A 17433-nucleotide genomic window follows, 5' to 3' on the forward strand; every position below is an offset into this window, starting at 1 on the left:
TAACTTATTGAATGTCTAAAATAACTTATCCCTGTTTGGACATGACTCCTTCCGAAGTAGATAACTTTTGGCAGACATCAGTTAGCTAGTTGGCCTATTATCGACGCACTAAGCAAGCCGCGGGAATTTCCTTAGTGACCTTTGTTTTTTCTCATTGTCAAAACCACCTCTTAACAAGGAAGCACTCCAAAGCAAGATAAAATCCTTTATTCTTACCACTGCCAGTACACACCCACATAAGTTTTCTCCCCTCCTGTCCCATACCCACCCCTGATTTCCCCCTTCCCAAACGCCACCTGTATGTTTTTGTCTAGGTTGATGATGATTATTACCCTGTCATAATGCAAAGTGATCACAGGATCGAGAAATAGACGGCTGAGATTCACCGAGCCGCCGCTTCGGTTCCCCTCTAAAACCCTAGAAATCCACCTCCCCGTTCCACTTCCTGCCGTCCTCGCCTCGCGCCCGTTCCCCGGCCCTCCTCCGTCCTCCCCACCTCCACCACCTTCCCCGCCGCCATGGGCCGCAATCTCGACGCCGAGCAAGCGGAAGCACCCAGAAGCAGCAAGAAGGAGAAGAAGAGCAAGAAGGACAAGAAGCGGAAGCTGGCAGCCGAGGCCGAGGACGAGGCGGCGGCGGTGACGGCGACAGAGGAGGCCGTGAAGAGCAGCAAGAAGAAGAAGCGGGTCGAGAATGGACCCGGCGCAGGAGGAGGAGGGGAGGTGGAGAACGGCGCTGAGAAGGCCGTGGCGGTGACCGGGAAGGGCTCCGAGGACCCCAAGTACGCGCCGCTGCGGTCGTTCTCCGCGGCCGAGCTGCCGTCCCAGGTGCTCGAATGCTGCAGCGCGTTCGCGCGGCCGTCACCCATCCAGGCACACTCCTGGCCGTTTCTCCTCGACGGCCGCGACTTTATCGGCATCGCCGCCACCGGATCCGGTACAGCAAAGATTATTTGATTTCTGCTTTCCGTTTGGTCATTCCTTTGCAGACCCGTGCTCAAATTTGTGATAAACTTTGTTATCACGTCATTTGGGTACTGCCAGGGAAGACAATTGCCTTTGGCGTGCCGGCGCTGATGCACATCAGGAAGAAGGTAGGGGGGAAAGCAGGGAAGAAGGCCGTGCCGCGGTGCCTCGTGCTATCACCAACGAGGGAGCTCGCTCAGCAGGTAAGCTAGTGAATGTTGCTTTTTTAATTACAATACTCGAGCATGTCATGCAAATTTTGGTAAATGCTTGTTGATTGCTGTGGTGTTGAATAAGTTGCTTTAGCTTCAATTTCCAAGCAGAACATGTACACTAAAGATAACATGAGTGACTTACATTACATGTATGCTTCTATGTGGCACCAAATAAGTTGTATCACTGCTCGTGCTGCTAACTTATTGAATGATGACTCTTTGAAGCTTTTCTTATCTGACAATCTTTTCTGTAATAATCATTACTTACCATCATGCCCAGTTGGTTTTCAAGCTTCTATTGCCGTTTGAAGTTTGTAGCCTGATTTTTCCAAGAAGATTCTGGCATTGATAGCCATTTTTTTCATGGGAAAGAGGGGCATAATAATTCTTTCACATTTTTCTACAAAAATGTGCATGTAATATCCTGTTTGGTGTGTGACATGGGAAAACTATTCATAGTAATCTGTAAGCTTGATCATGAACAAAAACAATATGGTTGAATGTGAACATACAAGAATGATTTACACATTTCTGTATTGTGCCAGATTGCAGATGTACTTAGTGAGGCTGGTGCACCATGTGGGATAAAATCAGTCTGTCTTTATGGTGGAACTAAAAAGGAACCCCAAATATCTGCCCTTAAATCTGGAGTGGTAAGATAACACCGATTTTTTTTTTCTCAGCCATGGTTCATATAATTGTATTGAATACTGATTAAATTCTGAGCTTCTGATATCGTTGCATACCAAATCATTACGGTAGCACATTCTTTTTCATGGATTTCACTTAATGGAAACTCGAAATGCTTCTTTACTATATAGTTCATACAACTATTCCTTGGCATGTCAGTATTTGACAGTTAACTTGTGTAAGTAAAAACATGTGTTGCCTAACCCTCTATTCATTCTTTTTTGGGGTTTTGTGCTTGCAGGATATAGTCATAGGAACTCCCGGTCGTATGAAAGACCTTATTGAAATGGGTGTTTGCTGTCTTAATGAGGTTTCGTTTGTGGTAAGCCAGTTGTGCCTTCCTTTTTGCTATTCTTGTTGTCTATGAAGTGTGGTGTGCATGGTATATATATTTTCTCCAGTCACAATGCAGTGCTCTGGACAGCAACAGGGTCACCAAGTTGCAACTTTGATTACTAATTCACCATCCCTTGGTTCTTTTGTATTTGATATTCTAAATTCGAGTAAGTCAGACCTTTTCATGTTTGGCATGATATGCTAAAACTGTGTAGATTGTCTATATGAAAGGTACACCACTTGTTTTGTAGTGAAAAGTAGTTCCATAGTTTAGTGTGTGTGTTGGGTGTGTCTGGGAGTGGGCATTTTGCCTGTTCAGCTTATAGTTTTTATCTTAATGAATGTCATGCAGCTCTTCTGTGTTATTGAGAAAAAAACTACTCCCTCCATCCCAAAATAAGTGATGTTTTTTACTTCGAGACTTCTTGTTTGACCATTCGTCTTATTCAAAAAGTTTGTATAAATATTATTTATTTTGTTATGACTTATTCTATCATTAGAGATACTTTAATACTGACTTATTTATTTTATTATTTACACAAAAAATTGAATAAGACGAACGGTCAAACAAGAAGTGTAAAAGTCAAAATTGTCACTTATTTTGGGACGGAGGGAGTAGGCATTAATACTAAATCGATGAAAAGGACGTTTGGAGTGACATCTTGGACACAGAGATTGTGGGAAGTAATGACCATTTTGAGAGTACTTTCTGAGACATCTACATATTTTGTTTTCATGTCTAATCTAAACATATAACTTATAATAATATAGGTGAATTTAAAAAGTTGATTGCATGCCCCTTGAAACACCCTTATGTAATACTCATTTCCCGTCTTGTTTTGTATTTTCTTCTTGCTCTTATCCCATCCTTCTCGTTGCCCCCTTTATATTCTACAGGGTGTGTATGTTTTTTTCTTAATATAATGATGGGAGATTGTACTGCCGGTTTGAAATACCCTCATGTAGTAGTTGCTTACCTAGAGCTTGTACTTGGCTCTGGCTGATGTTCATGTGCTATTTGTTTTTGTTGAAACTTGATTTTAAGTAATTTTTGAAAGTTCACACCAAACATGCATATATCATCTCCGCACACAAATAGTACTCACCAAAGATTACTTACTGTTCATTTGTGTTATTGCAAAGCGCCGGTAGCTTTCCTGAAAGATTAGAAGCACAAGATGTGCATATCCAGAAAAACAAGTGTACCATTTGGCTTTAGATTGCTTATGAATGTGCATGTTCTGGTTGCTTGTTGTATCAAATATATTTTGTGTGGAATATTGTTGTTAACAGTACCATACAATTTTCAATTGGAGGTTGTCGCCCCATTGAAATTATTTATATGGTTCGCAAGATGACTAAAAAAATTGATATAGGGAACCGTCCACTGAGAATGGTACATGGCACTTCGATTTGCCTTCTACCTAGGTATGGCATCCTAATTCCTATCAGCTAACTGTGAAGCTTGGTACACACTCTTGAGATCATTTGATGCTTCATTTTAAATCTCAAGGAAATTACCTGATAGACTTTGATTAGCAGTAACAATTAGTTGAACATGGCACTTCCCACAGACATGGAATCCAATCTTCCTTAAATTATACCTCCTTTTGTTTTGTCTGTGTAGCCTGTTACACACTCATAGTGTCATTTGGTGCTTTGTTTTAAATCAAAGGAAATTACCTGGTAGAATTAATACTAATAATAGTAACAAATTAGTTGAATGTAGCATTTCCCACAGTCATTCATCCCAATCTTCCTTACCTTATCCCTCTCTTTCTGTTCTGTTCAGGGATTTAGGTCTAAGAACCTGCTGTCAAGATAATAAGATAGTAGTAAAATGGATTAGCATATTCTCTGGCATCAATCACCTCAAATGTTTCTTGGGACTACTGCTGTGCTTACACTTTCATGGTTATGCTTTAATAATTAATTATTGTGTTCCCTGTTGTTGATGGACTTATTATGGTGTGATAGATATTCTTACTGTTTTTTTTTTTTTTTGCATAGGTTCTAGATGAAGCAGATAGGATGCTGGATATGGGTTTTGAACCTGAAGTCAGGGCAATTTTGAGCCAAACATCATCTGGTTTGTATCCATTGCTTTCTCTTCCCTCTACCAATGCCCGTGTCAGTGTGTTCACACCTGTTTAGGCAGAAGCAACAATATATATATATATATATATATATATATATATATTTTTATTATTTTTTTTACCAGAATAGAGTGAAAATCAACATTCAGATTAGGATTCTTTGTACTGTGATTGTGAGGTTTTAGTGGATTTTAAAGCTGTCAAGGCCCTTGGTGTCGCTATTTTTTTTTGTTCACTATGTGCTTACTACAAAGTATAAATCTTACTGTTGATGCTATGTAATGCGATCTGCGCAACTTGGATGGTGTCATAGTTATTTGAGCAGCACCTTCTATTTTAACTTATTTGTGTTATCATATGAATATGTCCTTTTTCTGCATTTCTCTGCTGCATCCTTGACCTCAACCCTTCAGTTCTCTATAGGATGACGCATATTAGCCCAGGAGTTTATGTTATTTCTTATTTGTGTTATTTCTCATGCAGTACGTCAGATGGTTATGTTCAGTGCAACTTGGCCTCTTGCTGTCCACAAATTAGCCCAGGAGTTTATGGATCCAAATCCAATAAAGGTTGTGCTGTTTTTGTCTGTTTTTTTTTTTTTTTTGCTTTCAAACAAGTACCTGGGCTGACAATCTTTTCAATGTCTCACTGCAGGTTGTTATTGGATCAGAAGATCTTGCTGCTAACCATGACGTGATGCAAATTATTGAAGTATTGGATGATAGAACACGAGATTCAAGATTACTTGCCTTGCTTGACAAATACCATCAAGCACAAAGGTAGATATCAGTTAGATTTCACTTTCTGCTGTATTTAAGATTCATTTCCTTAAGGCACTGATTCCCGTTGGCACACTGGAAGCTAAGCATTTGGGTAGGTAATAGACTAATGCTCAAGCAAATATATATGAAACTTGATTATATGTTTTTTTTATTGTATGAAATTTGGTTATAAATGGTGAAATTGGCGGTCTGCTTGAAACTCATCAATATAAGTAGGCTAGGTTCCAAGATTTGTTCGAATAGAACAAAACTAAATAATTTTTTTTATGAAAGTGCCTCAGTAGGATTAGAACTAATTCACAAGTGTAAATTATGAAAATATTATTGCAATTTGTAGTTGCAGAAAACGTCCAGGTAGCTTTGGCCTTTGGATGTGGCACAAGTGTCTCGGCACAATTGCAGGTTTTATGTACCTTAAGTTCTCCAGAAGCCTACTTGATCTGATATGCTGGTCCTACTTGAACCATGCCAATGGCTCACTTGAGAGTGGCTTGCGTTGGAATCAACATGTCAGGATTGGGGCAAGTTGTGGTTTTGTGGAACTGAACATTAAACATGAAGTTACATACTTACATAGTTACATGTGACAAGCATTGATACCAGTGATTTTCTGTGCCTATAATACAAGTTTTCTCACGTTGTTGCTACAGAACACAAATGTTTTTATTTGATATCCATATCGACAAACAGTTGTGGTACCTCAATCTTTGCCCGTCTGCCTTGCTTCATCTACATTAGCATCCAAAATATGATGGCCATCATTGCTGCTTCCTCTAGATTTGCATCCTAGATCTTGGAAACACTACTGGTTGATGCGTGTGGCAATGTTTCCTATTCCCATTAACTACCTACCAATGCCAAACATTGCTTTGTACCGCTCAGAACTAAAGGCTATTTGGAGAAACACACTTGGCGATTTGATTATAGCCACTGGAATATGTTACACGTACATGTAGTGTACATGGTTCTGTTCTGCTGACACTGACATAGTACAATCCCTGTCACTGTCCTGAATCCTGATATGATCTTTTCAAGCCATCTCATCCTTTCCATGTATCATGCCTAACATATCAGAGCAATGTTATTCAATGCCTTTTCTTTTCATTATTTGCAGGTTAAATTATAGCATATCTTAGATAGGATATTTTGTTTTCCATATTACTCTACCCATCTTTGCATTAGCTTAAAGAAGTTCTAATGGCGATCTTATTTTATCCTTGGAGCCATATAGTTATTATTACTCATCTTAGGAAGTTGTACTTGTGTTCAATGCAACAGCAACAGGGTTTTGGTTTTTGTGCTGTACAAGAAAGAAGCTGCACGAGTGGAAACAATGCTTCAGAGAAGGTAGCATATTTGTTTTCATTTCTTCAATTTAATCTCTGAACAATATTTTTCTCCAAATTTTTAATCTGTATATGTTCTGAAGGGGATGGAAGGCTGTTTCAGTCCATGGAGACAAGGCTCAGCATGATAGAACAAAAGCTTTATCTTTATTTAAAGAAGGGAAATGCCCTTTAATGGTGTGTTTTTTCTATCACTTCTGTATAATACTATAATTTATTCAGGTCTGATAGTCCAATTGTAGATATGTATGGACTTTGCTTTTTAGATTTGGTTTGCTGTTTACTTTATGAGCTAAACCTGATGACATCTGAGGCATTTTTTGTTTCTTTTCCCAACCTTGCCCACAGACACACTAGCTTTGCTAGGCAAGATTTGGCAAGGCAAATCTTGCTAGTGGAGGAAATGCATGCTTAGTAGAGTAATATGATGTACCAATGGGATTCATGACTGAATATTGTGCTGTGATTCTGTGGTTGAAAGTTTAGAGCAGCTAGTTATGCTACCTTGTAATCTCAGTTTTACTATTTAACGATCCAATTTAATGAAATCTAGGTGTTTTATTTAGTGATTCAAAACATTGAAGAAACATGCGGTAAAACCATTGTACTTTTCTTTTGTGACGTGGTGAATCTTAGGTCAATGAAAACATTTTTGCAAGAATGCAGATTCTTCAAAATATCTATCGCACTCTGAAATCACGTGGAATATTTGAGGGTTTCTGATTTTTTGTTTTTGGTTTTTGCGTCTATGACTTTTCAAGTTTTCATCTTAGGACCATTTATCTTGCATTTAACATCATTCTGCCAAGCTCTCTTATTTGTGTTTCTAGTTTAGACGACAATGCTATTGTTTGTTTCATTTTGCACTCTTTTTCTTTTGTAATACATGCAGATTGCTACAGATGTCGCTTCACGTGGACTTGATATTCCTGATGTTGAAGTTGTCATTAACTATAGTTATCCTTTGACCACTGAGGATTACGTCCACAGGATAGGAAGGACTGGTCGTGCTGGCAGGAAAGGTGTTGCACATACCTTTTTCACTCAAGTGAACAAGGTACTTGAGTCATTAAGTCATTATACCCTTTTTGCACTTGATGCCTTCAGTTGTTGATGTTATGTTAATTTACAGGCACTTGCTGGTGAACTTGTGAATGTTTTGCGGGAGGCTGATCAGGTTGTTCCTCCAGCCCTTATGAAATTTGGCACACATGTCAAGAAAAAGGTTTGTATTTAGCTGTTTTTTTTTGTCTGAAATTATCTTCTGTTCATATGTCTAGTCCGTATCTGATTGTGTAGGTATGGATGTCTAGCAAGTAGCAACATCAGTAAGAGTACAGAAAGAAATACATTTGAAAATGCACGTAGTCAGAGAAAACATTCTCAAGAAATCACTTTGATGAAATTGTCCTGTCTAGTTTTAAAGCCTTTCTGTTGTTGCAAATGTACTGCAAATGTGTGGAAATTGGTGGTCGCATTTGCTAAAATATGCTTAAGATGCTCTTTAAAACAAAGACAAAAACTATTAGGGAGAAGGGATATAAATTATTCTCTCTAAATTCAAGAACTAACCTGGCTTCCTGACTGACATAAAAAATAGTAAAATACAAATACATACTTGTGAAATGACTGTCCATAGCCCTACTAAATAACATGATACAACCACTTTTGTTCTTTCAATGCATTAGGTTTTGGGAGTGGAATATTTGCAATGGCTACACTATTGTTTTTTCTCATTTGCCGAACGTTGTGAAACTTAATTCTACTATGACCATGGACAAAGTAGAGAATCTCAGGGATTAGTAAATTGTGATTCTGCAGCCTGCACAGTTGACCAAGTTTTTTTTTTTTTTTTTTTTTTTTGCATCTTGCGAATGCATTTGAATTTCACTTCTTTTTTTTTTTTGCGTCACTGAGCAAGTGAACATGGCTCAATCTTGGACCTTTTTTTCGAATTTTGTTTCTAACTTAAACGCCTGGTTCTCATAGGACTTTTAGCACATCTCAATTTTGATAGAACATGCCCTGCCATTTTTGAAATATCAGACGGTCTATTTGCTTCCCTATGAAAATGTCAATTACTGGATAAGGATATTTGTAATGACAGAAAACTAGAAATCATAACACTTGTGTACCCCATATAAAAAATATGAAGGTCTTGGTTGGTTCATGGACATTTTAAGTTTTCAGCATCAAAATTCACTATGTATATTAATGAAAAGATTCATGTATGTGATATCATGCAACATACATAACTCTTTCTGTCCAAAATGATGTGGCCGGGTGAGTTTCTTAGTATCATGGTATTTAGAGACCACTTTTTTGTAACTATAACTATAATTCATGTGGTACTAATATTAAATGTCCATAGACAGCAAAGGTGTTTAAACATATACTCTGGTTGTTCTGTAAGATCTCTTTGTTCAAAATTCATGTCTCTAGATAGAGCTAGATGCATATAAAATGGAAGTTGGGGTCCTGCTACGGGGAGCCAAGATCTAGTCTGTGTGGACAGCAGGGACTGATGATGCTACCTTGCAGAGTTCGGTCACAGTACAACTTAGGCAACCACAACCATGGGGATGGGGTGCATGCAAAAACAAAGATTTTGTATGTTGGAAACATATTTTCCTTTGTTTCCATCTTGTGGACATGGAAGCACACTAGTAGAAAGAGAAGAGAGAGTGGGAATGCAGATTGCAAAATTTTGGTTCTGTGAATGTTTGAGAGCCTACTACTTGACTCTTTTTTTAAAAAAAAAAAAAAATTGAGCCTCCTTGCTACTGACACAGTACAAATGAAAAGAACACTGCACGAGATGAAAAGGAGTACTAGGGTGGGTGGACTTTCCAGATACTCTGAAAGGGCTGTAGTTTCAGTGATACTAATAGTTTTCAGAACTATATGTTTTCTTGTATCCAGATGCATCTTAATCTAAGTAAACGTTTATTTCTAGAACTCTAGTATCATCTGTTGATTTAAAATTATAAAAGCTGTTATCCTAAAAAGCCCTATAGTTTAGACAGAGAGAATGCTTTTCAGAACCGTAAATGCTAGTAAAGTCTCGATTTACTACAATCGAACAGAATAAACATTAAAGTAGTTTGCATATGGGTGATTTATGATAAATGGCCTTTAATTTATCGGCTGCCATTTTTTTTTGCAGGAATCTAAGATATATGGATCTCATTTCAAGGAAATCACAGCAGATGCTCCTAAACCCACGAAGATCACATTTGGTGATTCTGATGAGGACTGATATAATGACAGCTTACTGATTTTTCATCCCTGCTTATGGAAGCTTGATTTCTCGGTTGATGATGCTATGGTTATAATCAGATCAGTCATTTGGATGCTGATTGCTGCTACGGATGGGCAATCCTAAAATATAGCTCTCATGTTTTAGGTTAGTTTATTATTTATTATGAGCAGCATTCGGTATGTTTTTCTGGACCGTCGGCATTAGCATTAGCTTGGCTGTGTGTACCATAATTAGCAGCATTCTGCTTATTATGAGCTGCATTCTCATGGAGAGTAGTTAAATTCAATGTGTCCTTAGTACAAGCAGCTTGGTTATGGTAATGATGGGCTGGTTATAGGAAAAAACAATATGGTTTTCCTTGTTATAGTAAAGAAAAAAAAAGAGATGGTTTTCCAGTCTCTGCTGGATTGGATGTTTGGGTTCTATGTTTTGTGTTGGGTTTTGATTTGGCTCCTTGTGTTTGAATCAACTTTGTATTTCCACATTGTGAACCGACCGGTGCTGTTGGTAAGTTAGCCCCAGGCTCTACGTGGAGTTCAGCTCCGCATAGTTTTTGGTGGCAATAGGTATAATAAACTTGTGCTGTGTTCTTTAGTCTCTCTTGTGGTGAGATGCATTCATGCATCACATATAGTGTACGCTGTGATTGTTAATTGCGCAGCAGTTACGCTGCATACTTTCAGCTGTCTTGATGCTTACTCTGCATGTTGCTTCTGTGTTGCATGGTTACTGCAGTCTGCGGCCTAAAGTTTGGACATTATAGTGGGACGGCCCTGTTTATTCACATGTTTAACCATAATTATCATTTGTCACCAAGGCGTTTTGATAGACCCGGTTTCAGAATGTTTGATGTATTTGAGATCACAGCATTTCTTGACCACTCTTTAAGCAGTACGTGAGTGACTGCATGTGCGTCGATATCACGCAGGCAGTGCCTCTCCATCTGACCATGTTACACCTGGAAGGCCAGCTTCCTGACGCTCCTGGTGAACTCGAGCTTACTGGGCGTGACCTCCTGCGCCCCGACGTTGGTGACAGCGCGAGTCACCGTCCGGCTCGCTTTGACGCCGAAGGAGCCCCGACACGGTGCGGTGATGGACGGGTAGTTGTGGTCCTTGCTGGCGTTTTGGCTGCGCAGCTGAACCCGCCTGGGAGCGTGGAGGCGATGAGCCTGATCGTGGACGCGTTGTAGCCCTAGTTGCAGAGGAAGCGGAGGTCGTCCTCTTTCCCGGCTTTGTACACCAGCGCGGGGTCGGCGCAATGGCTTGCCGAAATTGACTGAAAAACACCGTTCTGCTGAAACTTGGTCGAAATTGGCTGAAATGTTGTGAGAGAAAAATAATGTTCTGGCTAAAAAAAAAGAAGCCGAACAAGCCGGATATAAGATAAGCCGAACGGGGCCAACGAGGGAATTTACTCTAGTGTTTATCTATATACAGTCTGTTCGTTTCGACTGGATTGGCTTATAAGCCCATGGCTAAAGTACTGCTGGCTGGTTTGGTGTGAGAGAAAAACACTATTGGCTGGCTGATAAGCTAAGCCAGATACAGGCAGTTACAGTCCGCCGAACAGGCTGATAATGTGGATGAATTTTACAACAACAATAACAAAGCCTTTAAATCCCAAACAAGTTAGGATAGGCTAGAGTTAAAACCCAGCCGAAGCAATCAAGGTTCAGGCACGTGAATAGCTGTTTTCCAAGTACTTCTAGCTAAGACTAAGTCTTTGGATATATTCTATCCTTTCAAGTCTTCTTTTATTGCCTCTATCCAAGTCAACTTTGGTCTTCCACTATCTGTCTTCACGTTACTATCCTGGCTTAGGATTTCACTACGCACCGGTGCCTCTAGAGGTCTTCGTTGGACATGTCCAACCATCTCAACCGGTGTTGGACAAGCTTTTCTTCAATTGGTGCTACCCCTAATCTATCACATATATTATCATTCCGAACTCGATCCCTTGTTATATGACCGCAAATCCAATGCAACATATGCATTTCTGCGACATTTATCTGTTGAATATGTCGTCTTTTCGTAGGCCAACATTCTGCACCATACAACATAGCAGGTCTAATCGTCGTCCTATAAAGCTTGCCTTTTAGCTTCTATGGTACCCTTTTATCACATAGGATACTAGATGCTTGGCGCCACTTCATCCACCCTGCTTTGATTCGATGGCTAACATCTTCATCAATATCCCCGTCTCTCTGTAGTATTGATCCTAAATATCGAAATATATCATTCCTAGGTGAAAGTGCATCTAGCTCTTTAGTGGATTTTAGATGATTAATGACAACGTGATTAAAAGAATCAAGATGCCCAAGAGAGATGGTGAATTGGGCTAATTCTAAAATTCTTTGTAATAATTAAACCCTACGGTTAGCCCACTTCACCCCTTGTGCCTAGAAAGTGTTTCTATTATTCTACCGCACAAAAGTTTAGCAACCTATGTTTCAATCCTACTCTAGAATGACAATTCTACGAATGTAAAGACAAGAATTGAATTGCTCAAAGTAAATACTTAAAGTAAAGAGAGAAAGAGGAACGCGGTGATATTTTGCCGAGGTATCGGAGAGTCGTCACTCCCCACTAGTCCTTGTTGGAGCACCCGCGCAAGGGTGTCGCTCCCCCTTGATCCGTGCAAGGATCAAGTGCTCTCTACGGGTTGATTCTTCGATGCTCCGTCGTGGTGAATCACCCACAACCGCTAACAACTTGAGTTGAGTCATCCACAAGCTCCGCCGGATGATCACCTAAACTCCCAATCACCACCAAGCCGTCTAGGTGATGGCGATCACCAAGAGTAACAAGCACGAACTCTCACTTGACCATGATAAGCCTAATGAGAAGGGTGGATGCACACTTTGCTACTATTGCTTTCACTAATGAGGCCTCTCTTGGATTCTCAAATCTCAATCACCTCACTAGGACCTTACTCTTCTTGGCACTCTCAGGGTGTTTCTCAGCTCTTCGAATGAGCAAAAGTAATCCCTCAAGTGAATAGAGGAAGTATTTATACACCCTCATTCAAAACGAACCGTTATGTGCCACTAGCGGGGTGACTGGATGCTCCGGCCAAGGTGACCGGACGCTCTGGCCAGTTCTCCCTACCACCGAGTAGTTAAGTTGTGACTGGACACTGACCAGCGTCCGGTCAGCACTGACCGGACGCGTCCGGTCACAAAAACTGCCCTCTAGGAAGTCCGATCACAAAAACTGCCCTCTAGAACCTTACTGATGTTGACCGGACTCTAGAACCCAGCGTCCGATCACTTTGCTGCTCAGCGTCCGGTTAGTAGCCGAAACTTGACCAGCGTCTAGTCAACACTGACCGGACGCATCCGATCAGGATTTTCCCTCTCTAAGACCTTACTGGAGTTGACCGGACTCTGGCACCCAGCGTCCGGTCACATTTCACTCAGCATCCGGTCGCATCCAGACGACTTCACCTTGATCAAATGAACTAACCGGACTCTGCGCCAGTGTTTGGTCACACCGGAACCAGCGTCCGGTCAACATTTGACCCTCCATTCACTTCCAACTCGAAATCATATGTGAATGAAGTTTGCTCAAATTGATCCAAGGGCTATTTAGGAGCTACCTAGTGCTAGATTTAATAAGTGTGCACCACACCTAACCCACTAGACTCACCTAGGTCAAGCTACCTGTCCATACCCCCCTTAATAGTCCGGCCAAAGGAAAAACAAAGTCCTAAACTACTCTAAATGTCTCTTCAACATCAAACGACACATAGAACTAGTCTATCCTTAACCTTATCGTCCATCCTTTGAAAACTGAAACGATTTCCATCTTAGGGGCATGACAACCATGATTGCCCAATCAATTTGCCATTACCCTGACCTAACTTAATTGCCTCTACAAGACACACGTTAGTCACAGTAATCTCGTATTGTTAGTAATCACCGAAACCCAACTAGGGGCCTAGATGCTTTTAATCTCCCTTTTTTGGTGATTGATGACAATACAACCTCGAGTATGTAAAAGAGATAATGTTTTCAACATGCTTGGTTCATATAAGCACTTGACAATAAAAACAAAATAGTTAGGCAAGCTTATATGACCTAAGCCAATATGATGTACTCAATAGATATGAAATAAACATGAGTATAATAAATAAAGCTCATTTGCATTAGGAGTAAAACGCGGAAACAAAACAAATGAGCATAAACAAGTGACATGACATATAAATAATTCAAGTTAGAGCATATCACATAAATATCACGATCACATTAATATCACAATTACGATCACACTTATGTAGTTCAATGCATAATAGTAAACATAAATGCATAAAAATGTATCACACATAAAAAGCCAAATGTAGATAAGCTCCACCTAGATATATCGCTCCCTCTAAGTCAATCATACTCGATCCCTCTCCCCCTTTGGTGTCAAACACCAAAACCTAAGGGTCTATCGGTGGGGCTACAGTGGACGAGTCGGGCAGCTGAGGTGCGATGAGCGATCTAGGAACTGTGTGTCATCATCATTTGATCTTGAGCTCTGAGCTGTATGACCCTCTATCGCTGGGAGTGATGCTAAAGCGGTCTTGGTCGGATCAAGGACTGGTGCGGCCTGGGACTCTACAGATATCACTAAAGCAAGGCAGCTCTGATGATGCAACTGAAGAAGGGAGCATCTCTGTAGTCCCAGTAATAGGAGCAACTGTGGAAGGATTAGGGACATGTAGATCTGGCTGAGTAGGCTGCCCTGTCAACTCACTGAATGTTGCACCATGACTCCTAGAGACTAGGGGTATCTGGCACAAGCAACGATGGAGTCTGAGCCGGTGTGAAGCCTGTATGAAGAGGTGTGAACTGCGGGGCTAGCGCTGGCGAGGCAAACCACTAGGACACCTGCTCTATAGGTGAAGGAAACTTTGTCGCTGGCTGTCCCTGACTTTGAAGCCCACTAGGCTATAAAGCTGGAGTCATAGAAGTGGTAGCAAGTTGACCAGATCTAGGGTGAAGGCTGTGGCGGTGGAGCCCCAATAGCAGTAACTACATGCTGCATAAATCCAAGTAACTGCTGCTGCATGGCCTGCTGCTGCTGCTGTATAGCCTGCTGCTAGTCGCTGGAACTCGTCCTGTCTGGCCTGAAACTGATGCAAATATAGCTATGGTCTCCTAGGCCTGGCGAGCCTGATCTTGCCTCATCCGCTCAAGTATAGCAAGTAGAGTGGGGTTTATCTGCGGTGCAGGTAGAGCTGAACTAGGCGCTACCGGCCTCATGGTCATGTCAGTCGAGGAGGCATCTAAGGGATATCCTGGTAGTCATCATTTGAACTATCGCTGGGGTCGCTCTCTACCATACCCTCTTGTTGAGCATCTAACTGCTTCTCCTCTGTAGCTACAATGCCCCTGATAGTCTCATCCTGCTAGGGCTAGCAGTCTCTGACACCTCTAGACGATGGCATGGCTGACTAAGTGCACTCAGCCTGCTGTGACATAGCATCTGAATCATGTTATAAACAGGAAATTCTATAGTAGCACCACTGTACTCTGCCAGCAATCTCAGGTGGCCTCACTGTAACTGCCCTGTGAATCAAGAATATAATCTAGTGAGCATATGACAGCTACCTGTGACCTCTGAACCCCTCTACAAGAGTATCCTCCATCTCTGATAGAATAAGATCCCTAAATATCAAACATAGTCTGCTGCATTAGAGAGTTTAGTAGCCATAACTGAATGCGAGTCAAGCCCTCGCGATATCCTATCCTCAGAAGTAGGGTCCTCCTCATGATAGCATCTAGCAGTCTCGCTGTAGGAGTAAGATCTCTAGGGTGTCCTGCTCGACCCCTCGACAAAAGGCTCTGTGAAGAAGTGGTGGACCAGATCACAAGACCGCCGTGGGGGCGTCTGGGAGGCTCTGTCTAACCATAGCATGCCTCATGTAGCCAGATGGGTTGCTCATGAAGCCTAAGAATCTCTCTGACCCTAAAGCTCATCAGCCTGTAGTCATGACCTCTGAATGCAAAGTGAATGAATTTGTGCTATGGGTCAATCCAGAGTGTAGCATAGAACTCACGGACCCATGATGGTACATATCTGCCTATCCACCCAAGTAAATCTATCAGCCCTGGTAGATAAGATAGGTAAGGGCGAATCTGCTGTCCTACTGCTGCTATGATAGCCTCAATGGAACAGACCCTGTGAGACCTGAATGTCACCCCACTATTAAGATATGTATTATAAAAATCTTCCTACAGTGTTGTATAGAACCCCTCAGAAGCACGCTCATCCCTCCTAGGCGGGAACCACTCCTCAAACTGCACAAATCTGAGCTGCTGCACCTGCTTGGCTGTGGCGGCCCTCAAATCTAGATGAGTCACTGGAGGCAAACCCTATGGTCTAGGAGGCGGACAAGAACCCCTCCGCTGTGTCTCTAGCCTTGGTGTCACCTGAGTATGGGTGCGACTAGAGCGATAAAGCTGTGGTGCCTACTTTGTCTCCTCTGCATGCTCTCCCTCCTGAGCCTGCTCTGTCTGCTGCTATGGCTCCCCCTGAGGCTGAGTCTCCTCCAAAGCAATATGCCATCTCTCAAGCATGACCATCCCAGCTGGACTACCATGACGGCGCTCAACCTGCTCAATAGCTGCCCTCTGTGCTGGTGAAAGCTGGACTCCACTCCTAGCACCTCCTCTCTCTACACACTCTACGGTGGCTGCAACTACTACTGCTCTCTATGTCAGCATCGGCATACTTCCTCTTCTTTGTCGCAAGCTTCTTCGTCTCCTTGCCTTTCACATTAGTAGGCAAGCGAGGCAGGAGGCCTCGGATCCTCATCACTTGGACCACTGTCGATGGGGAACCCTACGAGCCCCCCATAGACCATACTGCAGGGAGGTAGGCCTTGATAACAAGGCCTATAGCCCAATCACCAAGAAGAACGCAGAGCAAAGCAATGTGCAAAACCGAAACTCCGACTCAAACTATACAAGGAAAGGCGCCCGAAGCGTAGCTTAGGACTCTGACCTTGTATCCGAATAGGACACAAACAACGCCTCTCAGCGCCTGGACTATAAAGGGCTAGCGAGGGTTCCCATTGTAGGAGGAGAACGAATACCCGATACTCAGAGCAATACAACGCAAACAGGCTACACCAAAACTAGACGTAAGGTTATTACTCGACCAAGTCGAAGGGACCTGAACCAGTATAAATCGCGAGTCTCTTTGCATAACCACCGAATTTCGCTATTCGCCGAAGCCTGAACAACTGTCCTGGGTACCCCCGTGGCAGGCTATCGGTGGTAAAACATCGACAGCTGGCGCGCCAGGTAGGGGCTTTCGACGAATTTTTTCTCGAGAGTTCGGCGGACCTCAACCTCAAGATGACCTTTTCAGCGGGAACAACCTTTGTCTTCGGATCATTCCAAACTCGCCAAGAAGATGATGAAACTCTCAACTTCGGATACAACTCGGAATAAGGAAGAAAGCGGATACAAAACCAACTCTAAAAAAGAGATACAACCTGATTCCAAGACAATCTTCATGGCACAAGAGCCAAGCCTAATTGGACTCGAAGACACAACAACGATCGCGAAGGGATACGACCCGTACAACTCAAAGAAGAATTTGGGAACTTATGGACTGCGCAACGCGGCATCAGTCTATCAACACTTTACCCAAAACAAGATGAACTCAGCAGGAAGAATACTCCTGGAGGGAGCACAAGAAGGGATGATCATGACAGTGACCCCACAATATTGTGTGGTGCATTG

At 41.9% G+C, this 17433-nt stretch overlaps 1 protein-coding gene across 2 annotated transcripts; it reads left to right on the forward strand.

Annotated features, from left to right (window-relative positions):
• The first annotated feature begins 379 nt into the window (after nt 1–379).
• On the forward strand, nt 380–10115 carry LOC136549600 (DEAD-box ATP-dependent RNA helicase 5-like). 2 transcript variants are annotated; one of them, XR_010781960.1, is made up of 12 exons: nt 380–936; nt 1044–1168; nt 1726–1833; nt 2112–2192; nt 4217–4295; nt 4786–4871; nt 4957–5081; nt 6363–6431; nt 6514–6607; nt 7421–7487; nt 7563–7655; nt 9597–10115. XR_010781960.1 is itself a non-coding variant. In XM_066540935.1 (12 exons), exons 1-12 carry the CDS (start codon nt 519–521, stop codon nt 9687–9689), a joined length of 1536 nt encoding a protein of 511 aa, XP_066397032.1. In that variant the 5' UTR covers nt 384–518; the 3' UTR covers nt 9690–10115. The 2 variants fall into 2 exon arrangements, 1 of the variants encoding a protein (XP_066397032.1); XM_066540935.1 differs by having other exon boundaries at nt 384–936; nt 7323–7487.
• Nucleotides 10116–17433: the final 7318 nt, after the last annotated feature.

The sequence above is a fragment of the Miscanthus floridulus genome, chromosome 4 (assembly GCF_019320115.1).
Source record: "Miscanthus floridulus cultivar M001 chromosome 4, ASM1932011v1, whole genome shotgun sequence".
NCBI classification, from domain to species: domain Eukaryota; kingdom Viridiplantae; phylum Streptophyta; class Magnoliopsida; order Poales; family Poaceae; genus Miscanthus; species Miscanthus floridulus.